This window comes from Vigna unguiculata, chromosome 7 (assembly GCF_004118075.2).
Source record: "Vigna unguiculata cultivar IT97K-499-35 chromosome 7, ASM411807v1, whole genome shotgun sequence".
In the NCBI taxonomy this organism is placed as follows: Eukaryota; Viridiplantae; Streptophyta; class Magnoliopsida; order Fabales; family Fabaceae; genus Vigna; species Vigna unguiculata.
This window is the reverse complement of record NC_040285.1, coordinates 13,926,252-13,952,860: the sequence shown is the minus strand read 5'-3', so window position 1 is coordinate 13,952,860 and position 26,609 is coordinate 13,926,252. Positions and strand designations below refer to the sequence as shown.

The 26,609-nt window shown below is 35.9% G+C and overlaps 1 protein-coding gene across 1 annotated transcript; it reads left to right on the top strand.

Moving 5' to 3' along the window:
- The first annotated feature begins 21,577 nt into the window (after positions 1 to 21,577).
- LOC114192677 (cleavage stimulating factor 64) lies at positions 21,578 to 25,355 on the top strand. The gene is made up of 8 exons (XM_028082456.1): positions 21,578 to 21,818; positions 22,189 to 22,283; positions 22,364 to 22,441; positions 22,975 to 23,013; positions 23,093 to 23,665; positions 23,749 to 23,841; positions 24,627 to 24,812; positions 24,892 to 25,355. Exons 2-8 carry the CDS (start codon positions 22,191 to 22,193, stop codon positions 25,015 to 25,017), a joined length of 1,188 nt encoding a protein of 395 aa, XP_027938257.1. The 5' UTR covers positions 21,578 to 21,818; positions 22,189 to 22,190; the 3' UTR covers positions 25,018 to 25,355.
- Positions 25,356 to 26,609: the final 1,254 nt, after the last annotated feature.

Genomic DNA, 26,609 nt, shown 5'->3' with positions numbered 1-26,609 from the left:
GAACAAGGATTTTGAATCAATTTCAGCACGAAATTTTTTTAGCACAGATTCCACACAGTGAAGCAAAGAAACAATCAAAACATGAACAAGACAAAAATCAAACATAGAAGAAGAAATAACAGAGATAAGGTACGGATACTTATCTTGCGACACTTCGAGAACCGAGTGGCTCTGAATACCACTTGATGAGGCTCCTCCGCCGCGGTGTTTGCCGGAAAAGCTTTCCCAATCGGCGTTCCACCGATTGAATCTCGCAGAGAGCGAGGGAAACGCAGCGGAATGGTTGATTACGAAGGTTTTCACTAGGTTTGCTCTGGTTTCTCGCTGGTTTGGTAAACCCTAAGAGGCCAAGACCTAATCTAGGGTTTGGGTGAGCTGATGAACGGTGGGAGTGATCTCTACCGAATATCTCATTCATCAAAGCTTCTTTACAAGAGATGGCCTGCACCTTTTATAGATGAAGGGCAACCATAAAAGAAAACAAGACGAGAAGAAAGACTAACGGCAGCACGGCCGTGTACAAGAGCCCTAACGGAAATTGGTTGTGGAAGCAACGCTGAAACCTAACGGTGCTAGGATGGAATGCATGAAGCAAGGGTGTTCGGGTGAGGAAAGAAGAGCTCGCGTGAATGGGTTAAGTCTCTGCTCCTTCGAAACCCTAGCAGAAGCCCTTCCTTACTCAAAGGCTGATTGGAAGAAACTAGGCTCGGGTTCAGTAAAGGCGTGAGGTGTTGCAGCTGGATTTTGGTGTGCTGGATGCACGAAAGAAATTGGGCTGCTACATGCAGGCCCGATTGATGATGGTAATGAAGAAAGGTTGCTGCCAGCGTTGTAGGGGTGTGCGAAAAATAAGATTGGGCTGCTGATTGAAAAAACTGGCTGCTATTTTGTAGACGCGTGGAGGCAGATGGACTTGGGTCGCAGATGGGATCTTGGCCCACATGATGATGCCTATTGATGGAAAGCGTGGGTGTGGTGAATTGGGTCGCAGGCCCAATATCAATGGGCAGCTTGGAAATAAAAGGCTGCATTTAGCAAACAAACCCAATTAGACAAGTTTTATGTAATTAAAAATAAAAGAAATTAAAAGAAATGGGCCTAGACGTTGGCCCAATGCTATAAGCCTTATTGGTGTCACATCATATATGTTATAAGTGTTACAGTGAATCAATTTCCCTCACCACAAGGTTAGCCCTTAATGAATTTCAGGCCTCCTGCTACTCTCACCACAAGAGTGAGTCCGCTCTAGGTGAGACTAACTGACTCCTTAGAGTGTCAGGATGCAATCTTACCTTGAATCCTTACCAAGTTATACAGATGGGGCACCACCATGGACACCCACTAACAGGGGCCATGGAATTACGTCCCGACCACTAAAGCACGACCCTGAGACCCCACCTAGAGATCTCAAGGATTTATGCACTGACTGTCGACCAAACATATTCATTCAATTAAGAAAATCCATCATGCATATATGTATTTACACTATACCAATCTTTATAGCCAATCCCTTTCGCATCCCAGCTCAATCAATACCAATTCATGTTTCATACTCCGTTCGTGAATATACCATTCCAACTCATCTCATTATCATGCCACTTTAATACTAACCTCCTCATTAAGGTCACATGCTAAGTTCATGCCAAATCCATCATTTACAATCCATGAATCACATCACTCATACAAGTTTATTTGTCTCATGCATTTAACACAATAATCAAATCTAAGCAAGCATAAACCATTTCAGATTCCAGAAACAACCACACAATCGCACTGCCTCGCCCAACTCCTCGCTTAGGCCGAAGGGTCTCGCTCTTGCGAGCCCCCTTCGCCTAGGCGAGGGCTCGAAAAAGGGGAACAATAGCCTCACACGGGATCTCGCTTAGGCGAGACCCCTCTCGCTTGGGCGAGATGCTCGCTCACTCAAGAGCAATGTGGGTCGCCTGAGCGACCACTCGCGTGAAGCAGCTTAAGCGAGCCTCTGTTGATCTCACCTAGGCGAGACATGCTCGGCGAGAAAACCAGTGCTCACCACTGTTCTCTCGTGCACAAACATCCAACAGGTCGCCAATGGCTAAAAATATCATACACAGGTTCGCATCAACACACCAAACATATTAAATCGGTAAAACAGTAATACAAGTAGCATAACTCAAAAGAAAGGGCGAACCCTAACTTCCCGTACCTGGAAAATGTTAGTTAAGGCTTTGATACTCGAATAGTGAAGGATAGTAGCTTAAGGAACAGTTTCGCGAACTGAAAAATAGTGGGACAAGGTCAAAACGAGTTTACTAGAAAGCTCTAACTGGGAACATAAGGAAGAGACGAAATGAACATAGAGCTTGAGTTGGGAGAGACTTACGCGGAATGAAAGAATGAGGCTGAGCTTGCTTGGCTATGGCAATTGCAAACCCTAGCAGAGGATGACGGCAGCTGCTCTAAGGGATGTGATGAGTCATTATTTTCTTCTATTCCGCTAGCCTTTGTGCACCCATTAGACAGTTGATTAGTGCTTAATTGTTCATCATTAGAGTGTTTTTCATCTGTTGGGCTTTATTGGGTCACTGTTCCGAATTTGGACTAATTTCACATTATTTGGCCTAATTTTTGTTTTTAATTATTTTTCTTTAGGTATTTGGGTGAAGCAATACCCATTCATGGGGTTTTCGCATTTCTATATGACAACACCGTTTTGCATTCCATTTAAGCTTTGAAATCTCTATTTTTGCTCTTGAATTGCGTTTTTCAGATTTCATAAAATAGGGTTCTTGGTTCTGTTTTGTTATTGGAGTTTTGAAGTGTTTGATTGTTCATTTTCCATGTATAGCTAAGTTTTTCGTATTGGTTCCTTGAAGAAACTGAATTGAAACCATGAGGTTGATGTTTTGCAATGCACTCCAATTCCCAATTTCTCTTCATCCTATTCAATTTCGTAGCTTTTGAAATGGAATTTGTGATGCTTAATCGTGGGTTCATATTTTGCACAATTTCAGAATCCTTGTCATGCTTAGTGAGTTCGGGTTTTGGCCACAGTTGCTTAATCTGTGTGTGTGTGTGTGAAATTGAAAGAATGATGTGTGCTATGCTTAATGGCATAATGAAGCTGTGTTAATTTTCGCATAGTTGATTAATTCGGATTTCATGAGAGTAAATTGGATAAGAGACTTGATTTAGTAACCTGTGATTGGTTGATTTTCAGTGGAATCAAGGGACCAGTACGTTTTGAATTGTGTGTTTAATTCAGTTTTGATTAGAATTTAGCAAACTTGTGTGAATCTGCCAAAACCCCCCCCCCTTGTGTTTTATTGTTGTGTTCATCTGGAAAATTCGGTTTGAATGAAAATATTGGTCGTTGGGAGACGACTTGGTTCACTTTCATGTACTGCATTTAATATGTTTTAATTTGGTGGGGTACGGCCTCTATCAGAATGTGAGGGATCTGTTTTTACGAAAAGTGAGCACAAGTTAGGGTTTAGGGCACCTTAGGTCAGAAATTGGATTGGGCCAACCCTCTTAGGCCCATAAGATTGGGCAGCCTTTAAAATAAGAAAAAGGCAGAAACAATTGGGCCTTACATTCCCTTCAACAACAAAAATTTTCGACCTCGAAAATGGCAACTTACCAGGTAAACAGATGTGGGTGTGATTTCCTCATATCCTCCTCCAACTCCCAAGTAGAGTCACCCGTCCTCCGATCCCAGATGACTTTGATAAGACTGACCGTCTTTCCTCGGCGTTCCTCAAGTTTGTTGTCCTCTAACGCGATGGGTGGTACTTCCACAGTAAGATCCTCTTTGATCTGTATATCCTCAACTTCCAACACGTGAGCCGGATCGAACACATACTTCCTCAGCTGCGAGACATGGAACATCGGATGCAGGTTTGCCAACTGAGGAGGCAAAGCTATTTCATACGCCACCGGTCCAATCCTCCTGAAGATTTGATAAGGACCAAGAAACTTGGGCGAAAGCTTCCTTAAGCGGAGAGCCCTTCCCACGCCCGTGGTTTGGGTCACCCTCAAGAACACATGATCCCCAACCCCAAACTCTAAAGGTCTCCTCCTACGGTCAACGTAAGCCTTCTACCTACTCTGGGAAGCCTGCATTCTGTTCCTTACCATCCTCACCTTCTCTGTAGTTTGTTCTAATAACTCTGGTCCATCAAGCGCTGCCTCCCCATCCTGATACCAACAAAGAGGGGTCCTATACCTCCTGTCATAAAGAGCCTCATATGGCGCCATGTCGATGCTCGCATGAAAACTGTTGTTGTAGGTGAACTCTATCAAAGGCAGTACCTCATTCCAAGCACCCAGGTGGTCCAAAATGCATGTCCTCAAAAAATCCTCCAGCGATTGGATCGTCCTCTCAGACTGACCATCGGTCTGAGGGTGATAAGCCGAACTCATGGTGAGCTTGCTACCCATAACACTCTGTAGCGTCTGCCAAAATCGTGAAGTGAACCGCGGATCTCTGTCTGACACAATACTTGACGGTACTCCATGTAATCTCATTATCTCCCTAATGTAAAACTGAGCCAACTTGGTCATAGGCATTCTCAAGTTCATCGCCAAGAAGTGAGCACTCTTGGTTAGTCGATCCACTATAACCCAGATTGTATCATGCCCCCTAAAAGTCTGTGGCAGATGGGTCACAAAATCCATGGAGATGCTGTCTCATTTCCACACTGGTATCTCTAAGGGCTGTAGATTCCCACCGGGTCTCTGATGCTCTACCTTCGCCTTCTGACACGTTAAACATGCTGATACGAACTGAGCCACATCTTTCTTCATCCCCTGCCACCAGAAGGTTTCCTTGAGATCTTGGTACATTTTAGTCATGCTAGGATGCAGACCAAGGCGACTCTTATGTCCTTCCTCAAGAATTAACTTCTTTACCTTTGCATCATTAGGTACACAAATCCTACCCTGGAATCTCAAGATATCATCATTACCCAAAGCGAAATCTCTAGTCTCATCTGACCCAAGCTGTTCTCTAACTCTATTCAGACTAACATCCAACAACTGTCTCTCCCTGACTGAGCTCAAGAAGTCACTAGATATAGTCAGGGTACTACATCTAATGGACTCAGACCCTAACTCCACCTGTAACTTCATATCTCGAAATTTCTCGAGTAGCTCCACTTCCTTAATCATGAGATGTGCAGTGTGCATTGTCTTCCTACTTAAGGCATCAACTACCACATTAGCCTTCCCCGGGTGATATAACAATTCAAAGTCGTAGTCCTTCAGGAACTCCATCCATCTCCTCTGTCTCATGTTCATCTCCTTCTGATCAAACAAATACTTAAGGCTTTTGTGGTCGCTAAACACACGAAACTAGGCACCATAGAGGTAATGCCTCCAGATCTTCAAAGCAAACACTATGGCCGCCAACTCCAAGTCGTGAGTGAGGTAGTTTCGCTCATGCACCTTAAGTTGTCTCGAAGCATACGCCACTGCCTTCTTTTCTTGCATCAAGACACAACCGAGTCCCAAATGAGAGGCGTCACAATAGACCTCAAAAGGCTTCCCCACATCAGGGATCACTAGTATCGGAGCACTGGTCAATCTCTGCTTCAACTCTTGAAAGCTTTCCTCACACTTATCCGTCCTTTTATGTGAGTTATGTTAGAGGTGTCACTATCTTGGAGAATCCCTCTATGAATCTCCTATAGTAGCCAGCTAGACCCACAAAGCTTCTTATCTCAATTGCAGACTTGGGACTTTCCCACTTAACTATTGCCTCAACCTTCACTGGATCCACTAAAATACCCTGCGCAGATATCACGTGCCCTAAAAATTGAACTTCATCCATCCAAAACTCACCCTTGGATAACTTGGCATAAAGTTGCTTCTCTCTTAAGACACCGAGCACCAACCTCAAGTGTTCTGCGTGTTCCTCCCGAGTCTTAGAGTAGATAAATATGTCGTCTATGAAGACCACGACAAACTTATCTAAGAATAGTCTGAAAATCTTGTTCATGTAATCCATGAACACTGCCGAAGCATTGGTCACACCAAAAGGCATAACCACGTACTCATAGTGTCCATACCGGGACCTGAAGGCCGTCTTCTGTACATCGTCAGCCTTTACCAAAATCTGATGGTACCCTGATCGCAAATCAATCTTCGAGAATACTATTGATTCATGCAACTGATCCATCAAGTCATCAATTCTCGGAAGTGGATATTTATTCTTGATGGTCATTTTGTTCAGTTGTCTGTAGTCCACACACAAGCGTGAACTCCCATCCTTCTTCTTCATCAACAGCACTGGTGCTCCCCAAGGCGAAGTGTTGGGTCGGATAAACTACTTCTCCATCAGCTCCTCTATCTGTTTCTTGAGTTCCACTAACTCTGCTGGGGCCATGCGGTAAAGGGCCATCGATACCGGACCTGTCCTTGGTACTAGATCAATAGTGAACTCCACCTCTCTATTGGGAGGCAATCCTGGCACTTCCTTCGGGAATACATCCCCAAAATCCTGTACTACCGGTATCATTGACGTCGCCTCTCCTCTCTCTACCTCCCAGATGTGTAAAGATCATGTAACACTGCGCGCCCTCTTGTAGTTTCCTGACCACTCCTTGAGATGTTAACAACTCAGGCTCCTCTGAGTTGGGGAAAAGCAGTTTCTTCTCTCGATAATCTATAAGGATGCGATTGGCAGAGAGCCAATCCATCCCCAAGATCACCTCTAACTAGGGGTGAGCGGCGGTCAGGTTGGATCGGGTTCGGGTTCAATATGCTCAATCCAGCATAACCCAAATTTAATATTTTAAAATCCAATCCGACCATTTTAGTTGTCGGGTTATTTGGATATAGATAATATCGGTTACAGTTAAATACGGTCGGGTTGTTCGGATTTAATTTTAATTTGAATAAATAAAAAAAAATTATTGAATTTAAATAAATATGTTGACTGAATTTATAAAATATAGTAGATTTAGTAAGTATATCAACCATTGATAGAATAATGAATCTGCAGTTACAAAAGAAAGAACATACATGCTTGGATCCAACCCTACACCTCCTCGCTTGGTTATGACACATATATACCCTATTAACTGAGATGGAAACTACATAGCTCATTTGTAATTCTTCTTTTGATATTTGCAACCACAAACAATGCCTCCCAGTCTGGAAAACATAAATGATAAGAAATTATCACACGTATGAAGAGATCATTATTATTACAAAACGTATGAGAAAATTAAAAACCTCACAACTACTATTAATTACAAATAGAAATCAAACAACCATTTCAGCCTCAAAATTAAAAAATCCATAACTATACATTTAATTATTATTAATTAGAAGATAGAATATGATACCTTAGTGATTGAAATTATGACAGGGACTCCAGATATTTCACATTCCAACCTCATACTTCATTAGTATTTAGAGTTTTACTACCAATTCCAAAACCTATAAAGCATCTAATTATCATATTTCCAAAATCTTTAGAGTTTTCTTCACTGGCAATGTTATTTCTTATAGTAGTTAAGAGTCACAACATTGGTTGCTATGAGATGATGAACCAACTCCGCTTCCATCCATTGTGTTACCGTTAAATTCTGGAATTAATTGAAACAAAATATTATTAATATACACAACAACATAATTACAAAGGAAGTTTAGAGAACAAATAAATTAAACTTGTACCTGTGAAAACCTTCTTAGAAAGCTCAAACTCTTCATTGACATTGATACCATCAAATTGAGTTATAGTGGTCCTCAACCAATTTTGAGCACAGATAAGTGCCTCATCCATTGGTGGATTTAAAGAGCTTCTAAAAGTATCCAAAACCATACCTCCAGTACTCAGAGGCAATTGTAGAAATAGGGGTGGCCAACACATCTCTAACCATTCTTGATAGAATGGGAAACCGTGAAGAGTTTATTTTCCACCAAACCAAAATATCAAGTTGGTCATCACCATCAACAATGGATTCATTTAAATACCTCTCTAACTCATTCTTTCTATCTATGGTGTCCTTTTCTCTCAAATGCTTCTTAAAAGCATCAGCCCTTGCCAAATATACAAGAATTTCAGGAATGGTTGATGCATCAGATTGATGTTCAAGTGGTTGCTCAGGTCTATGTTGTTCATCATGAAGTGATTTGTACCAATCATACATTTTCTTCAAACTATCTTTTACACAGTTAGTCAATTCAACAACTTTGTTTGAATCATGTTTGTACATTTCTTAAAAATTCCAAATGACATACTCAAACTTGTATCGAGGATCAAAAATTACACCAAAATATAACAAGTGATTGATGTTGTCAACATTACCCCAATATTTGTGATACTTCAACCTCATGTCACAAATAGTAGCTGCTAATATACTATTCAGATTCATGGTTGTCTTGTCAAGTGCAAAATGAATATTAGCCATTTGGTGAAACGCAATGTGTATACTCACATGCAATGATGTTGAGAAAGATTTAGTGGCTTCATAGAAAATTTTTAGAAACTTCACAAAATCTTGGGCATGTTTCCAATCACTAGGAGATGGGGGACCTTCATCACCAAAAAAAGCCATATAGCTAGAGTCTTCATTGTCAAGCTTTTCAAATGCAACTTGAAATTTGATTGTTGCATCTAACATCATATATGTGGAATTCCACCTTGTGGGAACATCAAAACACAACAATTTTTTGTATTCAATTTTTGAAAACTCTATGCACTCTCTAAACTTAGCCAATCTTTGTGGTGAAGACCTTACAAATCTTACAGCATTCCTAATACTTGTGATTGAATTGTGAAACTCTTTTAAGCCATCACTCACAACTAAGTTTAGTACATGAGCACAACACCTCATATGGAAAAATTGTCCATCCATTACTAATCCACCCATATTCTTCATCCTTTTTTTAAATATGTAACTGCCACATCATTAGATGATGCATTATCAACAGTGAGTGTTGACACATTCCTAATTCCCCATTCCCTTAAAAAATTTTCAACTTTCCTTTCAATGGTTTCCCCTTTATGATTAGGTATGACTGAAAAACTGATTATCCTTTTTGATACCTGCAATCATTGTCTACGAAATGTGTAGTGAGTGTTAAGTAGCCTAAGTTCTGAATTGATGTCCAACAATCGGTAGTGAGTGCTACTCTAACACAATTTGATTTAAAGAACTCCTTTAACCTAAATTTTTCATCCATATACAACTAAAAACAATCTCTAGCTATGGTGAATCTTGATGGGACAACAAACAAAGGTTGTAATTGTCTACACAATATCTTAAAACCCTCACCCTCCACCACCTTGAATGGTTGTTCATCCACAATAACAAACATAGCAATTTCCTTTTGACAAGCTTCAACATTATACTTTAGGGGTGTTGCAAGGAGACTATTATTGTCACCACTTTTAAAGGTGAGAGTTGTTTGGTTGGGGTCATTAATGGCAGCAAATGGATATTTAGGACACAACCTTTTAAGGTGATTAAGAAGGTTAGATGTTCCATGTATCTTTGGATCACATCTAAATCGCTTACCACAATGATTACATGTTGCAATTGAATATGTGGATTCAAGAGATCTTGTCAAGTGGTCCCAAACAACAGAGGTTGTTTTCTTACCACTAGCATTTGGTTTTCTCTTTTTTGTATTTTGGGAATGAGGAACATCATGTTCCCCTCCTACAGCTCCTACAAGTTCAGTTGTAGGGTTTGGTGGGTCAGATTGTTGTGAACTTGGAGGCAATTCTTGGCTATGTCTCTCCATTACAACTATAATAAAAAAAAATCATAATCAATAACTACCAATCATATATGTGTAATTTATTTTAGGAGACACATATCAATTAGCAAAATAAAATCCAATCAAATATGAATTACTGGATACAAATTATATGTCTCAGAATGAAAGCAAATTCCAAATCAGTCTTGTTTTATGAAATAAAAAAAAAGAAAAAAAATCTTTAAGTAGTGAAACTAGATGTCTGGATAGTCCGATCAAGGATTCTCAAAACTCAAAAATAGTAAGAAAAGATAATTTTATATTTGCTTGCAGACCCCAATAGTGATAATATAGTATTATTATGTTTCAAATTACTTGATTAATGGCTTTCTCGTGATTAAATGACATTCAATATTTAGTTCACAATAATCAGACACCTATATGTAAATCATGCATATATACACGAATATATATATATATATATATATATATATATATATATATTACATTCAATCAATTATAATAAAAAAAATATTTGACATTTTAAAAGAAATGAAAAAACCATTTAAAAACAGTAACGCATAACATTAAAACTTCTTAAAATATATAATAACATCACTTTAATTCCTAAAAATATTATTATTAAATATATCTAAACTTTCTTTTAAAACTATATACTTTTCACAATGATATTATCATGCAACCTATAATTTATTAAATAGAGATTTAAACTTTCTTAAATAAATAACTCTTAACATTATATTATCATTAAGCTATAATTTATTAAATATGATCTAAAATTTCTTAAAACCATATACTCTTCACGGTGATAGCTATAATTTTTTAAAATTTTACAAAAGATTTTAGCTTTAAAATAGAATTTTAGGATTAAAGTAATAATATAGTTGTTTAAAATAGAATTTTAAGATTAAAATAATAATATAGTTGAAGAAAATGGTGAGATTGATACTGTGAAAAAGCTAAAATGATGGACACAATTGAAGAACTGTAGAGTGCATACTAACAATATTATAGAATTGCAAGATATAAAAGTGAAAAAATTAATGAAAGCAATTTATAATTTACTAACCTGAAACCCTCAGTTTTTCCAAATGTTGCAATTTGTAGAGCAAGCCAAAAGCAAAACACTCACCAAACCAAGCAAATAAACAGGGGTTCTTTCTTCACTATGTGTGAAATAGGAAATAAAAAAGTTACTTTTTTTGAACTTGAAATGGGAACCATGAGTGAAAAAGGGGAGGGGTTGTGGTATGTGGTAGCGTGAAGGTTCAATAAAGGTGCAGTAATAGTGTGCAGTAATGTAATGATGGTTTGTGGTAACATGAGACACAGTGCAATAAATGAGTCAGTAGAATTGGATTGGACTTTCTACTTTTAACATAAAAGTATAACATATTTAATGGTCGGTCAGGTATCTTTTAAAAAACAAATCTATACCCGAACCCGACCATATATATCCGGTTGAACCCGTTTTTTTTATCCATTTTAATCCTTATCCATTAAAATCTGACCCATATCTAATTTTATGTTTCGTTTTTTTCGGTTTCGGTCGGTATCTCACATTTTGCTCACCCCTACCTCTAACTCCTATAGAGGTAGGCATATCAGATTTACCTTATACATGTGTCCCTCTACCTCCACCGGGCACCTAGCACATAAGGAAGACGTCCTAACCAGACCCGACGCCGGAGTAGATACCGCAAGCTCACTGTGGCTCGCGCACCAGCAGACCCAAACGTTCCATACAAGCAATTGACACAAAAGAGTGTGTCGCTCCAGAATCATACAACACACACAAAGATTCACCAACAATCATGCATCGACCCATAACAAGATTACCTAAGCCTGCAGCTTCTGCTCCTGTCATTGATAAAGGATTGACCCCAACCAAGGATGGAGGCACATGCTTAAGAAGACTAAGCATGTTTAGAAAGGAAGTTCACTAATTCTTCATCCCTTTCATTTGTGTTTGTTATTTTTGATTCCCTAAGTTGACTTAGTTGAATCAACTTTAGTTGACTTGTTGACCTTTGACTAGGTGTGACTTGTTGACTATAGTTGACTTGACTTAAGTCAACATGCTAATCTAAGTTTATTTGCTTTGTAGGTTAATTAGGAGTAAGAAAGCAATGCAACAAGTCAAACATATTCAAAGGTCAACAAGTCAACTAAAGTTGATTCAACTAAGTCGACTTAGGGAATCAAAAATGACAAACACAAATGAACAGGATGAAGGATTAGTGAACTTCCTTTCTAAACATGCTTAGTCTTCTTAAGCATGTGCCTCCATCCTTGGTCGAGGTCAATCCTTCATCACACCATCAAGCGAATATCACCGCGGAGACCGTTCTTCCTGCATCGCCACTCCTCATCAAGTGACAGGGTGTAGAAACGGTGAGATGCTTGAATCTCTCAGCATACTCCGTCACGGACTTTCCCCCTGAGTCAACTGGAGAAATTTCACCTCCTTGGCGTACGAATGTTGTCCGAAAAGTAGTCGGAGAGGAATCTCTCCCTGAAAGCCTCCCATGTCACCGGCTCGTCTCTCTCCTCTAGATGGATTTGGTGTTGATCCACCAATGTTCTGCCTCCCTTGTGAGCATATACACTGAGAACGCCAGTCTGTTCTCCACGGGGCACATTTTCGCATCAAAGATGCGCTTTAGATCCTTCAGCCATTGATCTACGGCATCGGGACTAGTCTTCACGTCAAACTTCGTTGGGTGGTGCTTCAGGACATCTTCTAAACTCCACTCCCTGGCTGCAGGTCGTGGCTCCGGACCAAAGGCAGGTGCTGCCGTCCTGGTCTCCTCCAACTGGCGGAGTGCTTCCATATGCTTCCTATGTGCATCCTCGGCAGCCACTCGTGCAGCCTCCATCTACTGCATCACTATCTACTACTACTCAAGCGATGCCGCCTGTCACTGCATCGATGCCTCATGCTGTTGCATCATCGCCATGCTTTGCTCTGTCATAGCAGCCACCATTGCTTTTATAGCCCTGGCGATATCATGTGCATCGCCTTGAGAGGATTGAGAGGTCCTACGATGGGGTGCCATAGTTCACTAGCACACAGAAAATCACTTGGTTAGGCTTGATAAGATCGGATTTCAACCAAACACTAAGAGAAACATAGAGGAAACTAAGCGGACAACCCAAGTCCATAGACCTAAGGAATGACCGCTCTAATACCATAAATGTAACACCCCATTTATTTAATAAAGCTAAATAAAGGACATGTCACACTGAATAATATAAGAAGCGAGAATAAAAGAGTATGACGTCACTCATACAAATATCCCAAATTTAAAGGACGAATAAAGCGGCACACCACGATGCCAGGTACCAAGTAAAGCAAGAAAGTGATAAAGACTTAAACAAATCTACAGAGAAAACAATACATGGGCCTTAGCCCTAAATGAAGAGCCCAAGGGCAACAATCAATCCAAAGACTAAGCAGCGGAACCATCGCCTCCCTGTTGACCACGGGTGTTCCTCGCATATGCTCACATTAACAAGTTGATGATCATCGCAAAATAGAGTACCACACAGTAGAACACACCACAATAAAAGTAGAGTAAGCTAGAGCACAAAATAATTTCATCATGAAATCTAATACACTTACATAGTCAACAATACATAAAACACCCAAGCATGTTATGACTCTCAAACCAATACACTAAAACTCGACTCGACTCATCCGGATACATATAACCTGGTCGGATTCAGCGGATGCTTGCACTTGTGGTGGATACCTCTGCTCACCCCCGAGCTCTGTGTTATAAGTGTTACAATGAATCAATTTCCCTCACCACAAGGTTAGCCCTTAATGAATTTCAGGCCTCCTGCTACTCTCACCACAGGAGTCAGTCTGCTCTGGGTGAGACTAACTGACTCCTTAGAATGTCAGGATGCAACCTTACCTTGAATCCTTACCAAGTTATACAGATGGGGCACCACCATGGACACCCACTAACAAGGGCCATGGAATTACGTCCCGACCACTGAAGCATGACCTTGAGACCCCACCTAGAGATCTCAAGGATTTATGCACTGACTGTTGATCAAACGTATTCATTCAATTAAGAAAATCCATCATGCATATATGTATTTACATTATACCAATATTTATAGCCAATCCCTTTCGCATCCCAGCTCAATCAATACCAATTCATGTTTCATACTCCGTTCGTGAATATACCATTCCAACTCATCTCATTATCATGCCACTTTAATACTAACCTCCTCATTAAGGTCACATGCTAAGTTCATGCCAAATCCATCATTTACAATCCATGAATCACATCACTCATACAAGTTTATTTGTCTCATGCATTTAACACAATAATCAAATCCAAGCAAGCATAAACCATTTCAGATTCCAGAAACAACCACACAATCGAAATGCCTCGCCTAGCTCCTCGCTCAGGCTGAAGGGTCTCGCTCAGGCGAGAGGCTCTCGCTCAAGCGAGAGGCTCTCGCTCAGGCGAGCCCCCTTCGCCTAGGCGAGGGCTCGAAAAAGGGGAACAGTAGCCTCATGTGGGATCTCGCTTAGGCGAGACCCCTCTCGCTTAGGCGAGATGCTCACTCGCTCAGGAGCAACGTAGGTCGCCTAAGCGACCGCTCGCGTGAAGCAGCTTGGGCGAGTCTCTGTTGATCTCGCCTAGGCGAGACATGCTCGCTTAGGCAAGAAAACCAGTGCTCACCATTGTTCTCTGGTGCACAAACATCCAACAGGTCGCCAATGGCTCAAAAATATCATACACAAGTTCGCATCAACACACCAAACATATTAAATTGGTAAAACAGTAGTACAAGCAGCATAACTCAAAAGAAAGAGCGAATCCTAGCTTCTCGTACCTGGAAAATGTTAGCTAAGGCTTTGATACTCGAACAGCGAAGGACAATAGCTTAAGGAACAGTTTCGCGAATTGAAAAACAGTGGGACAAGGTCAAAACGAGTTTACTAGAAAGCTCTAACTGGGAACATAAGGAAGAGACGAAATGAACATAGAGCTTGAGTTAGGAGAGACTTACGCGGAATGGAAGAATGAGGCTGAGCTTACTTGGCTATGGCGATTCCAAACCCTAGCAGAGGATAACAGCAACTGCTCTAAAGGATGTGAGGGATCTGTTTTTACGAAAAGTGAGCACAAATTAGGGTTTGGGGCACCTTAGGTCAGAAATTGGATTGGGCCAACCCCCTTAGGCCCATAAGATTGGGCAGCCTTTAAAATAAAAAAAAAAAAGCAGAAACAATTGGGCCTTGCATTATATACTTTCACAGTTTAAATACTTATACTAATTTAATTTGATATATAAGAATACTTCAACAAATGTTATTAATTTTATGCAAATATGACTATTTTTATTTTCTTGCGGTGTTCAACTATTTTTAAAAGGTACAAAATTTTATATAATCAAATACTGTGGATTAAAAATAGACAATATTTAACCGTGACAAAATTATTTTGTATTTGAAATAGAAAATTTAGGTGGAAAATAAATTTATTGTTTGAGTTAATATATATATATATATATATATATATATATATATATATTTAAAATTTGAATAATATTTACATAATTAAATATTGGATTTAATATTAAAAGCATAAATATTATTAATTAATATAGTTCGTAAGTTGAGGAATTGAAATTAAGATGGTTAGAAGAAGATTTCAAATATATCATTGAAAGTTGATAAAATAATAATGAAAAATAAAAATGAAATTTAAAATTGGCAAAGGTAGTATAAAATAATGTTATTGTTCGTGTGAGGTGGTGTATGAGATGCATAATTTCTTTCACATATATTCTAAATATAACAAACAATTTATAATATTAAAGACTTGTGATTTAGAAAACTGATGATATGAAGTTAACATTTTTAACTTGTAAAAGTTTAGGTGGGATCGACTTTCTCATCACAACAAAATGGATTAAAAATCTTATTTGTCCTGTTGAAGGACGAATGAGTGAATCGGCTTATCAACATTTTTCAAAGTTTTTATATAACATTTCATTTTAGTAGCTTAAAACTTATAAAATAAAACACTTCATTATGTTGTGATTTTCATCTATGATAATTGTATGACTTGTTATATGAAAGCAGATGATAAATTAGATATACATTGAACAAAATAAAGTCACATCTGCTATTTTTGTGCTTATCAAAGAAGCTAAATATTATCTTATCTCTAGTCGATGTGGAACTTCCAACACACCCCCTCACAAGGAGGTAGACTAGAAATTAATGGGTGGTCCGTTAGGAGCCTAATAGCGGGTGAAACAAAATGTCTGTTTTAAACAATGACTCTGATACCATGTTAGAAGTGAGTTTTAACCCTAACTCAACCCTACAAAATCAGCTTTTAAGGTGAGGTTTGCATCTCACTTATATACTATGAAATTGCCTTATCTCTAATCGATGTGGGACTTCCAACAAACTGAAATATGAAATGATGTAGGATTATCTTGTTCCTTTTAGAAGATTAATGAATATGGTGATAATTGATTAAGAAAACCAAGGAAATCCCTATTGGACATTAAGATAGCTAGCTATCTAGATGTAAAGGTTCCTTTCCAAGGTTCTAGAGAATAGAAGAATGGATTGATTCAAAAGAAATAAGAGTGTAGAACACATAAAAAGAGTAAAACCCAGGTCACACACACAAAGGAAGAAGAAAGCATAAAATGGAAAGAAAAGGAATGATAAAAATGTGATAAGCACGCCACTACAAGGCTAGGCTAGAAGAAGCCACGACAACCTTGAAGATGAGTGGATGTGTGTCGCCACTTGAATCAAAATTCAAGATAAGGCTTAAAAGCATTCACTACCTAAGGAGGAAGACTCTCACAATGGTAGATACACAAAGGTGTTTTAATTTTTCCAAAATGTTCAACCCTTGTACAAGTGTTAGAGGTCCCCTTAAATAGAAGTATCTAGGGGCCTCTTAGAAAAAACAAATAAGCTAAAAAGGAATACAATGCAAATAACAAAACCTAGAGTCTAGAAAGTAGGTCAATAAAGGAGCACATGGACACATTCTAGAAGCCTTCTTGGCCAAGGCAAGGTGGATGTTCCTTTTAAATGTTTCTAGACTTCTTGGTGGCCAAGGCATGTGGTCATCCTTTCTAGAAAGCTTTGCTCCTTCTCTTTCCTTCACATGTGCTCTCCAAAAGCCATCTAAATGTGCCACTTGTCCTTCCTTGTCCCATATCTTAATGAACCTACAAAACAAGTTAATTTTGAATTAGCTGGCTTTAGGTTAAGCTAATCCTTTGAGTCAACAAGTCAACCCATAGACAAGGTCAGCAAGTCAACTTAAAAATAGTCAACCAAGTCAACTTAATGGAATTTTAAACTAAAGAAAATAAAAACAAAGGAAGGGATCAATGAACTCCCTTCATTCTAAGCATGTGCCATGAGCCATCATCCTTGGTAGGGATCAATCCTTTATCATGAAAGAAGAAAAATTACCTGAAAATTATTTAAACAAAAATTTCTTGAAAAATATTTTCTATAGGATTTTCAAAGGAGGGAGGAAGTTGAATTCCTTAATTTTTGTCAAGAAATCATGTGTAAGACTATGCATCAAAATTTGACAAGTCGTAAGAAAATTTCCCTACTTTCATGAGAGTTAAGGAATATTTCCATTGTTCAAAGTTCAAAGGTGGACTAAGACTTAATACTATATAGGCAGTTGGTTACTTAGAGATTGCTTCTCATTCTATACTCTTATAAATCATTGTAGGATTTATATATGAGGATGATATTAACATGAGACAAACTCAGTTGTGACAAGGAGGGCCACTAAGATTACTAATTTCATGCTTCTTAAAATTCTTTAAGTAAAAGAAATCCCATTCCCACAAATACTTATGGTTTAACCAACCTTGTCAAATGCTTCCACTACAAAGGACCTCACTTATCAAGAAAGTGTTCCACAAGGATTGTAACTTGCTTCAATTGTGGAAAACTAGGTCATTATCGTAATGAATGCAAATTGTGGGAAACTTGGTCATTATCGTAATGAATGCTAGTAGTTAAAAAAGGAGCAAGATAATAAAGAAAGTAACAGTGGAGGAAATAATCAAGTTTGAAAACATATGACAACTAGAAGAGTTTTCACTATGAATGGTACGAATGGTACTGAAGTTGCTAAATCAAAAGACCTAATCCAAGGTAAATGCATATAAATGGACATATTTCCTCATCAATATATTATATGATTTATGTGCTACTCACACTTTAATATCACATGATTATGTAAAACATCTAAAATTACCTATTTTTTTATTGCCATATGATTTAATTGTATATTCCTATGAAATGTCCTAGTTATCATTTTATTTGCAAACATAAATTGTCGTATTTCCATAAGCAATAAATGTTTTTCTATACATCTTTATATATATATATATATATATATATATATATATATATATATATATCTTTATCTCATTTTGATATTGTTTTTGTAATGAATTAATAATCTTCCGACCATATTCATTTTTGGCTTAATTACTATTTTGGTTCCCTAATTTGTTGGTTTGGTTCATTTTGTTCTCCTTATTATTTTTTTTGTTCAATTTGGTCCTCTAATTCTTTAAAAAAGTTCAATTTGGTCTTTACCGTTAAGTTGGCGTTAACACCGTCTCCGTACATGCCACATGTCATTTTGTGAAATTTTCAATTTTTTTTTATTTTTTAATTATTTTTATTATTTAAAAAAAAAATTAAACTATCACGTGTCATGTTATGGTTGTGCCACATGTCAACTTGATAAAAAAAATTAATTTTAATTTTTTTAATTTAAAAAAAAAGTGTCACATGACGATTGTGTCATGTGTCAAGCTAACATTGGTTGTTTTCAATTTAATCCCTCTATTTACTATTTTATTCAATTTAGTCCTCCAATTTTTTAAAATGATTCAATTTTGTCCTCTTTAATTTGATACCAAATTAGTAATTAAGCTTAATTACAACTTATATATACATGTTAAAATAATTTTTATTATATTTATAGATCAAATTACTCCATCTAACTATTCAAATTATTATTATTTTTACATGTGTACAAAATTTCAAGTGTAAAAAATTACAAGTGAAAAATGTAAGAAATGAAATAACATGAGTATTTAGGAAGTGATTTGATGTATAAATGGTAAAAAATTATTTAACATGAATATATAAATTGTAATTAAGCTTAATTATTAATTTGGTTTCAAATTGGAGATGACAAACTTGAATCATTTTAAAAATTGGAGGACTAAATTGAATCAAAATTTCAAATAGAGAGACTAAATTGAAAACAACAAATGTTAGCTTCACACGTGGCACAATCGTGTCCTACCACGTGGCAGTATTTTTTTTAAATAAAAAAATCTCAAATTGACACATGTCACAACCATAAAGTGACACGTGGCAGTTTATTTTTTTATTTAAATTTTTTTTAAATTAAAAAAAAATAAAAAATAAAGGATTAATGTATACACGTGGCATGTACGGAGACGGTGTTAACATCAACTTAACTGCATGGACCAAATTGAACCAAAAAAAATAAGAGGACCATAATGAACAAAACCAACAAATTAGGAAACCAAAATGTTAATTAAGCCTTCTTTTTTTAAACATGACAAGACCTTACTTCTCTAATCATAATTTAAAATTGAAAAGCAAAAGAAAATCTATAATGTATATCGATATATAAAAGAGATTGTCCTACGTATTTTATATTTCTATTTCACTCTTTATTATATTTTAAAATTAAAAGAGAAAGGAATATATATATATATATATATATATATATATATATATATATATATATATGCTTAAATAGTCATTTGGTCCTAGTTTTGGTCGACTTTTTTCACGTTGGTCCTACTTTTGAAAATGTTTTCAATTTGGTCCTACATTTCGTAATTTTTTTTCAATCAACTCCTTTTCGTTAACTCCGTCTAAATCGTTAACAGAACAGTGGCCAACGTGGTGATTTTGTGTGACGTGGATACTATTCAGTGACGTGTCCGTTTGCACTGTCATAGCCCAAATTTTAAATACGTGTAAAACATAAAATAAACTTAACAAAAAATAGTTAGAAGGACTAAATCCACTATAGTTCTAAAGTTGATAGATTAACTTGGATCAATAGTAATTGAGAAATAAGTTTAAAACGTTAAATAAATTTATCAAAATTTAGTTAAAAGGATTAAATCCACACAATTATGAAATTAATGAACTAAATTAGGTCAAAATTATAAAAAATAGACTAATTCTAATTTTCAATAATACTTTGTTTGGATACGCATGAGTACTGTTCATGTGGATGAAAGTGACTTGAAAACGTGTTTGGATATACTTGTTTGCACTGATTTGCGAGTGTGGATTTTCAGGTAAGTTGCTCTAAAATGAAGAGATTCGTACCAGATCATCGTATTAAAATTACTTTCTTGTCCTTCTCTTTTAACAATTTAATTTATTATAATATATATATATATATATATATATATATATATATATAACAATATATAAAGAAGATTCCTCTTTTTTTGTCCACATTTCATAATACTAGTTTTACCCTTAATAATTTTAAAAATTAATTATTTTATAAATAATTTACTTTTAATCGTTATTCTAAATTTTTTGTTTGTCTTAAATCATTATTTTAAAAACTTTTTTATACATATTTTTTTTTAATTTTACATTTAACAACTATTTTAAAAATTAATTATATATTTATTATTAATCTTAACTCAAATTTTTTGAAAATTAAAAAATGCGCGACAATGTTTAACTATAATTATCACTCACCAATATGTTTAGCCATAATTAAGTAAGTTTACCAATCCTTAATTTAATAATTTTAAAATTATATCCAATAATAACTTCTAATTGGCTGATAATGTAATTTTTTTCATTTTTGGTACTAGCTAGAATGTTTATTTCTATGAATTTAAAACATAGTGAATTAATCCTTTTAAGTATATAACTATATTTTATATTTAAAATCAAAACTTCAAATTCAAATTAATATATGGAAGTTTTAACTTAAAAAAGATTATTATTATTTTGTTAATGACGATTTAAAAAAAATTATATTTTTAATTGTTATAAATTTTGGCAACTTGAGTCTTATTAATGTTTTAGAATTTATTGAGTACTTAATAAAATTATTTTTTCAATTGAATTTTACTAGATAGATATGTGGTTGTTAAGTGACTAACGTGATTATTATTATATAATAAAATATATATAATAATTATATATTTATTATATGAATATTGATAATACTATATATATATATATATATAAGAATAATAATATGAATGTGAAGTTAAAATTAAACAGTTTATATTATAAATTATTTCAAGTTATAATTAAGAATAATAATAATTATTTTAAGTTATTAATTATAATATGAATAAATTATATTTTTATAATTTTAAATAACATTTTTAATTTTATTTGGATAACATTTTTTCTATTTACATTGAAAAATAAAATGGTAATCATACAATTTATTTTATTAAAAATGATAATTTACTAAATTTTATCAATCACGTTACACACAAATTTTCATAAATTTTTCATTTATATTCACTCAAATTATATCATCTTTATTTTAATCCAAACAACGTCATATTTATTTACAAATCAACATAAATCGATATAAATTCACTCTCACAAATCTGCATTCCGATACAAAGACTGCATAAAAGTAAAAAGACTTAAAACATATTTAATATATTTAGATTTTACGATTTGATTGGACTCAAAAATGTGTTGTTTGAAAACGAAATGTACGAGACATACCATTTTCAATGAGTTACTAAACGACGCCGGTTTTGACGTTTGTTTGTGTAGACATGAAAACCTAATTTAATTAGTTCCTATTTCCCTTTCTGTTGTCGTTGCGACTCATTAATCCCCTCAAGGCCACCGTGACCGTCGCGTCGTCGATCCCCTCACGCTCTGATTCCGGCAACCGACGTCACCGTCGCTCCTCGCCGCCGGCGGCAGTCGGTCCCTGCTGGTGTTTCTCTCCTCTGTTCGCAGAATCGTCGAATCGCATAGCGGGTCCGTCGCTCCCTCTTCGTGCGTAAGTCTTTAATTGTGACCTAGTGCTAATTTAATATCAGTAACAACAAATGTTACAGATACTTGTTAAATTAATATAAAAATTCAAAGGTTTGTTCATTATGTCATAATTCTTATCCTAGAGCACTAGTGCAAACGGGAACCCGAATCATGTACTGAGATATTTGCAAGAACTCAGAATCCACTTTTTGCAAAACAAAAGGGCTTGTCAAAATGGCGCTGTAATTGCTTCTTAAGGCATTCTCCACTTTTCTAGACCCTATATATCAAAACGTATTTTCGATAATGGTGGTTTATTTTGACGAAGAATTGAACAATTTTTTTTAATCAAAGCTAATTGGCCCCGGTGGTTTTTCGGCATTTTGGTGTAGCAATGGCTGGAAAACAGGGTGGCGGCGAGGACTTGTCGGTTAACCTAGCTGGAATGTCGAAGAACCAGCTCTACGATATCGTGTCTCAGATGAAGGTGTATATATTTCTTTTTCATCTTCTTTTTTACTCATGTAGAACACCATGCTAACCATTTTGTTTGTTGTCGTCTCTCAGAGTCTGATAGAACAGAACCAGCAACAGGCCAGGCAGATCCTAATTCAAAACCCTACGTTAACCAAAGCGCTTTTCCAGGTTCTTAGGGTTTCTGATTGTCTTTCTTTTATTTTTCTCTTTTTGTTGCTTCACTAAATTCTTCGGATTTCACACCTATAACTTCTAAACATCACTTCATTACATTTACCACGGCAGGTGTGTATTTGATACTTGTTAGTTAGTTACGATCATGTAGTTATTTTCTGGTGATTATATTACATTAGCTATTTTCCCTAAGGTTTTGTCATAAATAAAATCCTAATTTTTCATATACGTGTATCAGTGTATCTATCTATTCTTGGACTTCATTTGAATTATATTCAGAACAATCAGATTTGTATTTGTTTGTTTTATAACTATTCTAGTTGTGGTCTCACTAAAGCATTAATATCTGCAAGTGTACGAGAATCAACTTACTTGTTTTTGGGGCAGTTCGAAATTCTTTAATGAAAACAGTAGTCTGTGCCTTTTTGATTTGGTTTTATTGTTCAGTAACCGTAGTATTCAATTGAGGGTCTTCAGCCACTTAAATCTCTTTGACATTTTTGTCCATTTTGTTTGTTTAAAACCAGGCCCAAATTATGCTTGGAATGGTGCAGGCTCCTCAAGTGGTATGCACTTACTTTCTTTTGATGTGGTCAATACCATCCCTCGGTAGAATTTTGGATGATAAATTTTGTTTGCTTCTAGGTTCCAAAAGTCCAGCCAATGGTTTTGCAGAATAATCAGCAGCCAGCACAACCAACACAACAACCAAATACTCAGCCTGCTCCATTATTGCCTGGGCATGGTGGGGCACAGGACCAAACAGGTGTATCTCAAACACAGATTCCTCTGAGGAAACACCATAACCAATCTTCAGTGCCAGTTTCATCTGCTGTTCCTGCAATGAGTCATCAATCTCAGCCCATTTCTGCACATTCTTTGCCAATGCCACAGCAGCCTAAAGGACATCTTGCTCCCCAAGTGGCTCTTGCATCTCTTCCACAATCATCACAACTTCCAAACATACCTCCTCCTTCACTTCATTCATTGTCACAACCTCTTCATCCTCCTCAAATGCCGACTGCTTCCAGTCAGTTACAACAACCATTGCAGTCACCTGGATTTCCCCATATACCTATGCAACAACCACTGGCACCGCAGATTAGACCACCATCTGCAGTGCCAACCTTCCATCCCCAATATCCCCCACAAATGGGTGCAAACTTAGGTTTTCAACATGCTGGTGCATCTCACAACCTTTCACAGTCCTTGTTTCATGTAAGATGAGCTTCAGTTTACAATTCATAATTCAATGAGATGTTTCATGTAAGTTGAATATTGTTTATTGATTAAATTTTCAGCCAGGTTCAAAACCCCCTGCTAGTGTTGGATCTGCTTTCCCACAGGGGCAGACACAACTTCCAAGTCAAAAATCATCTCAGCCACCTTATCAGGTATGTTGAGGGTTTCCTGATGATTAAGACTTAAAGACTGCGTTTTGGCACCATGAATTGTGAGGAGCAACTAGGCACTAGTGCACCTGCATTATTGGTTTGTGTAGGGATTTCTTATTACTATTATGAATGTATGATTCCTTGCTTCATTGGATAGTTAATCCTAACTTCCCCCCCTAAGTTATTAGTCATTAAGCTATCTTCTAGTTGTAATGAATAGCATTGTTTCTGGAATGCTGGCTTATAAAGTAGCTTTTACATCAGAAAGTTATATTTTTATTTTTATTGGCTACTATATTTAGACGTTGTGTTATTGAAGGGAAATGGAAGAAATAAAATAACAAATTATGTTTAAATTTGTAAATTTTTTGTTTCTTTTTGAACTATATTTTAAAAATAATAAAATGTTTCCTGTCTTTATTTTCTCTTCCATATTCAACTTCTAAACATACCCTTAGAAAGAATATATTTGACACAATCCAATTATGGTGGTAAGGGTAGAACAGGAAAGTAGTTTGTTCTCTATCCTAGTTTTCTCAGACAATTTTATTTAGAACAACTATTTTTTATTTGGAGTTAGAAGATTTTCCACATTTGAAACGTTATTTTTTTTTCAGATATCATTTATTTTTCCTGCCATTTTTAGTCTTCTCTGTATATAACTTATAAAATTTATCATTGGTTCATTCAAAGGTTAATTGATTACCACGATGGCATTTCACCTAACTGTAAATTTATTTTGGTTATTTGATTATAAGAAAGTAAATCTATATTTATTTTGTTAGGTTGGGAATATGCCTTTAGGGCCTGATTTTGGCAATCAAGCTGGAAATGCTATGCAAGTAGACAGAGGGTCTTCTATGATACCTGGTCCGTCAGATAACCTTGCACATCTTTCTGGTCCTCCTGGACCTCCATATGGAGTTTCTGGTCCGATGGGTGCTGCTAATCAAGCTCTTCGACCTCCTGCGGTAGTTGTTTTGAATTACAGTTTAGTTTCTGTAAACATTTCTGCCCAGTCTGTTGATATTCTTTTCTTGGTACATGCAGTTGACACCAGAGATGGAGAAAGCTCTGCTTCAACAGGTCATGAGCCTCACACCAGAGCAGATAAATCTCCTGCCTCCAGAGCAGAGAAATCAAGTGCTGCAGCTACAGCAGATGTTGCGTCATTGATGCAATTCGCACCTTGAAAGTTAGGCAACCTTCGATCCTTCCAGTTTGCCAGAGATTATTGTGTCATATATCCAAACTGACTGGCTGCTAAGTTTTGTAGAAATTAATACAACTTCATGTAACAAATTAGAGATCATAGTATTCTTTTCTTCTGGAATTGAGCTCCAATTAAATATCAGCCTGTTGGTGGGGCTATTTGCAAAACTTCTCACCGTGTTCCGCATTTATTGTTAATTTCACTTGCTCTGTTTTACCGGTTATCTAAATCTATTATGCATGTCTATCTGTATATATACTATAAAATGATGGAAGGATTCGTATTTTTCCTAGTGGATGCACCATGGTTGGCTAGTTTTATGGAGCTTCTGGACGCAGGGAATTTGGTTTACTGTCATTAACACCCTCAGCATAGGAACACGTCTTTTTGTTTTCACATCTCTTCGATGTGTCAGCGTGGTAAGTCTTGGGTTTGGTACTTCATGGGCTAAATTTTAGCCTTTTCATCGTTAATGTATTATTTTTCTTATTAAAATCACATTTTCTCTTATTGCAACCAATGACTCGTCTATTTTATTCATTTATATATAGCAGTGATTTGAGCAATACTAAAGCAAAGTGCATAAAAGTCTTGTTTCTCGTGTAATATTCCTTAGGTTGGTAGGTGACAGTATATCAATTGTTATAAGCTGAATAACATTTCTCCTCATGAATTTTCCCGTCTTCTGATCTTTGTCCTTACCGGGAGTTTTATAATTAATATTAATCCAAATAAAATTTCCCTTCTTGGCTACATATACATATGTATTCAATAACTTAATTTTTTTTTTTCTAATATTAAAAAAAACTTAATTTGTATTTTGGAATATATAATCTGAATACAAAATATCTATTTTAGACCGTAAACTTCGAAATACAAATTTTATATTTATAATTGTGTACTATAAAATACAAATTTTGTATTTTAAATTATTCTAATATTAAAAGAAACTTAATTGTATTTTGGATTATATACTTCATAATACAAAATTTAAATTTAGAATTTTGTATTATGGAATACAAATATATATGTTTTGGATTATATACTTCGTAATACTAATTTTATATTTAGAACTGTGTATTATGGAATACAAATTTTGCATTTTAAATTATGCAATTCAGAATATAACTTTTTATTTTGTATTTTAAAATATATAATCCAAAGTATATTTTTTAATTATAAATTATACATGTAAAATAAAATTACATTATAGATTGCATAATTCAATATATATATTTTTTTTAGTAAGAAGAAAGTGAAAGAAGAGAGGAACATCGATTGAAGAAAGATGGGGAAGAGGAGGTGCTGGTGAAAGAACGGAGAAAGGAAAGCCAATGGAAGAAGGAGTAAGAGGTGCTAGTGGAGGAGGAAGAAGGGGGAGAAGAGTACGTTGGTGGAAGAGGGTGGAGATGAAAGAAGATAAGAGCAAATAATTTCACAAAGAAGTTGCATTGCAAAATATATAGATTACCAAAAGAAATTTCTAAGGTGAACGAAAAAAAATACCGAAAAAAGATAAAGGTTTGGTGCATTGTGAACCATGGTGACACTAGTT

Coding starts and splice junctions, on each gene's coding strand:
- LOC114192677 (XM_028082456.1), top strand. CDS start 22,191: ATGGCTGGAAAACAGGGTGGCGGCGAGGACTTGTCGGTTAACCTAGCT. Junction 23,014..23,092: donor TGGTGCAGGCTCCTCAAGTG/GTATGCACTTAC, acceptor GTTTGCTTCTAG/GTTCCAAAAGTCCAGCCAAT. Junction 23,842..24,626: donor CATCTCAGCCACCTTATCAG/GTATGTTGAGGG, acceptor TTATTTTGTTAG/GTTGGGAATATGCCTTTAGG.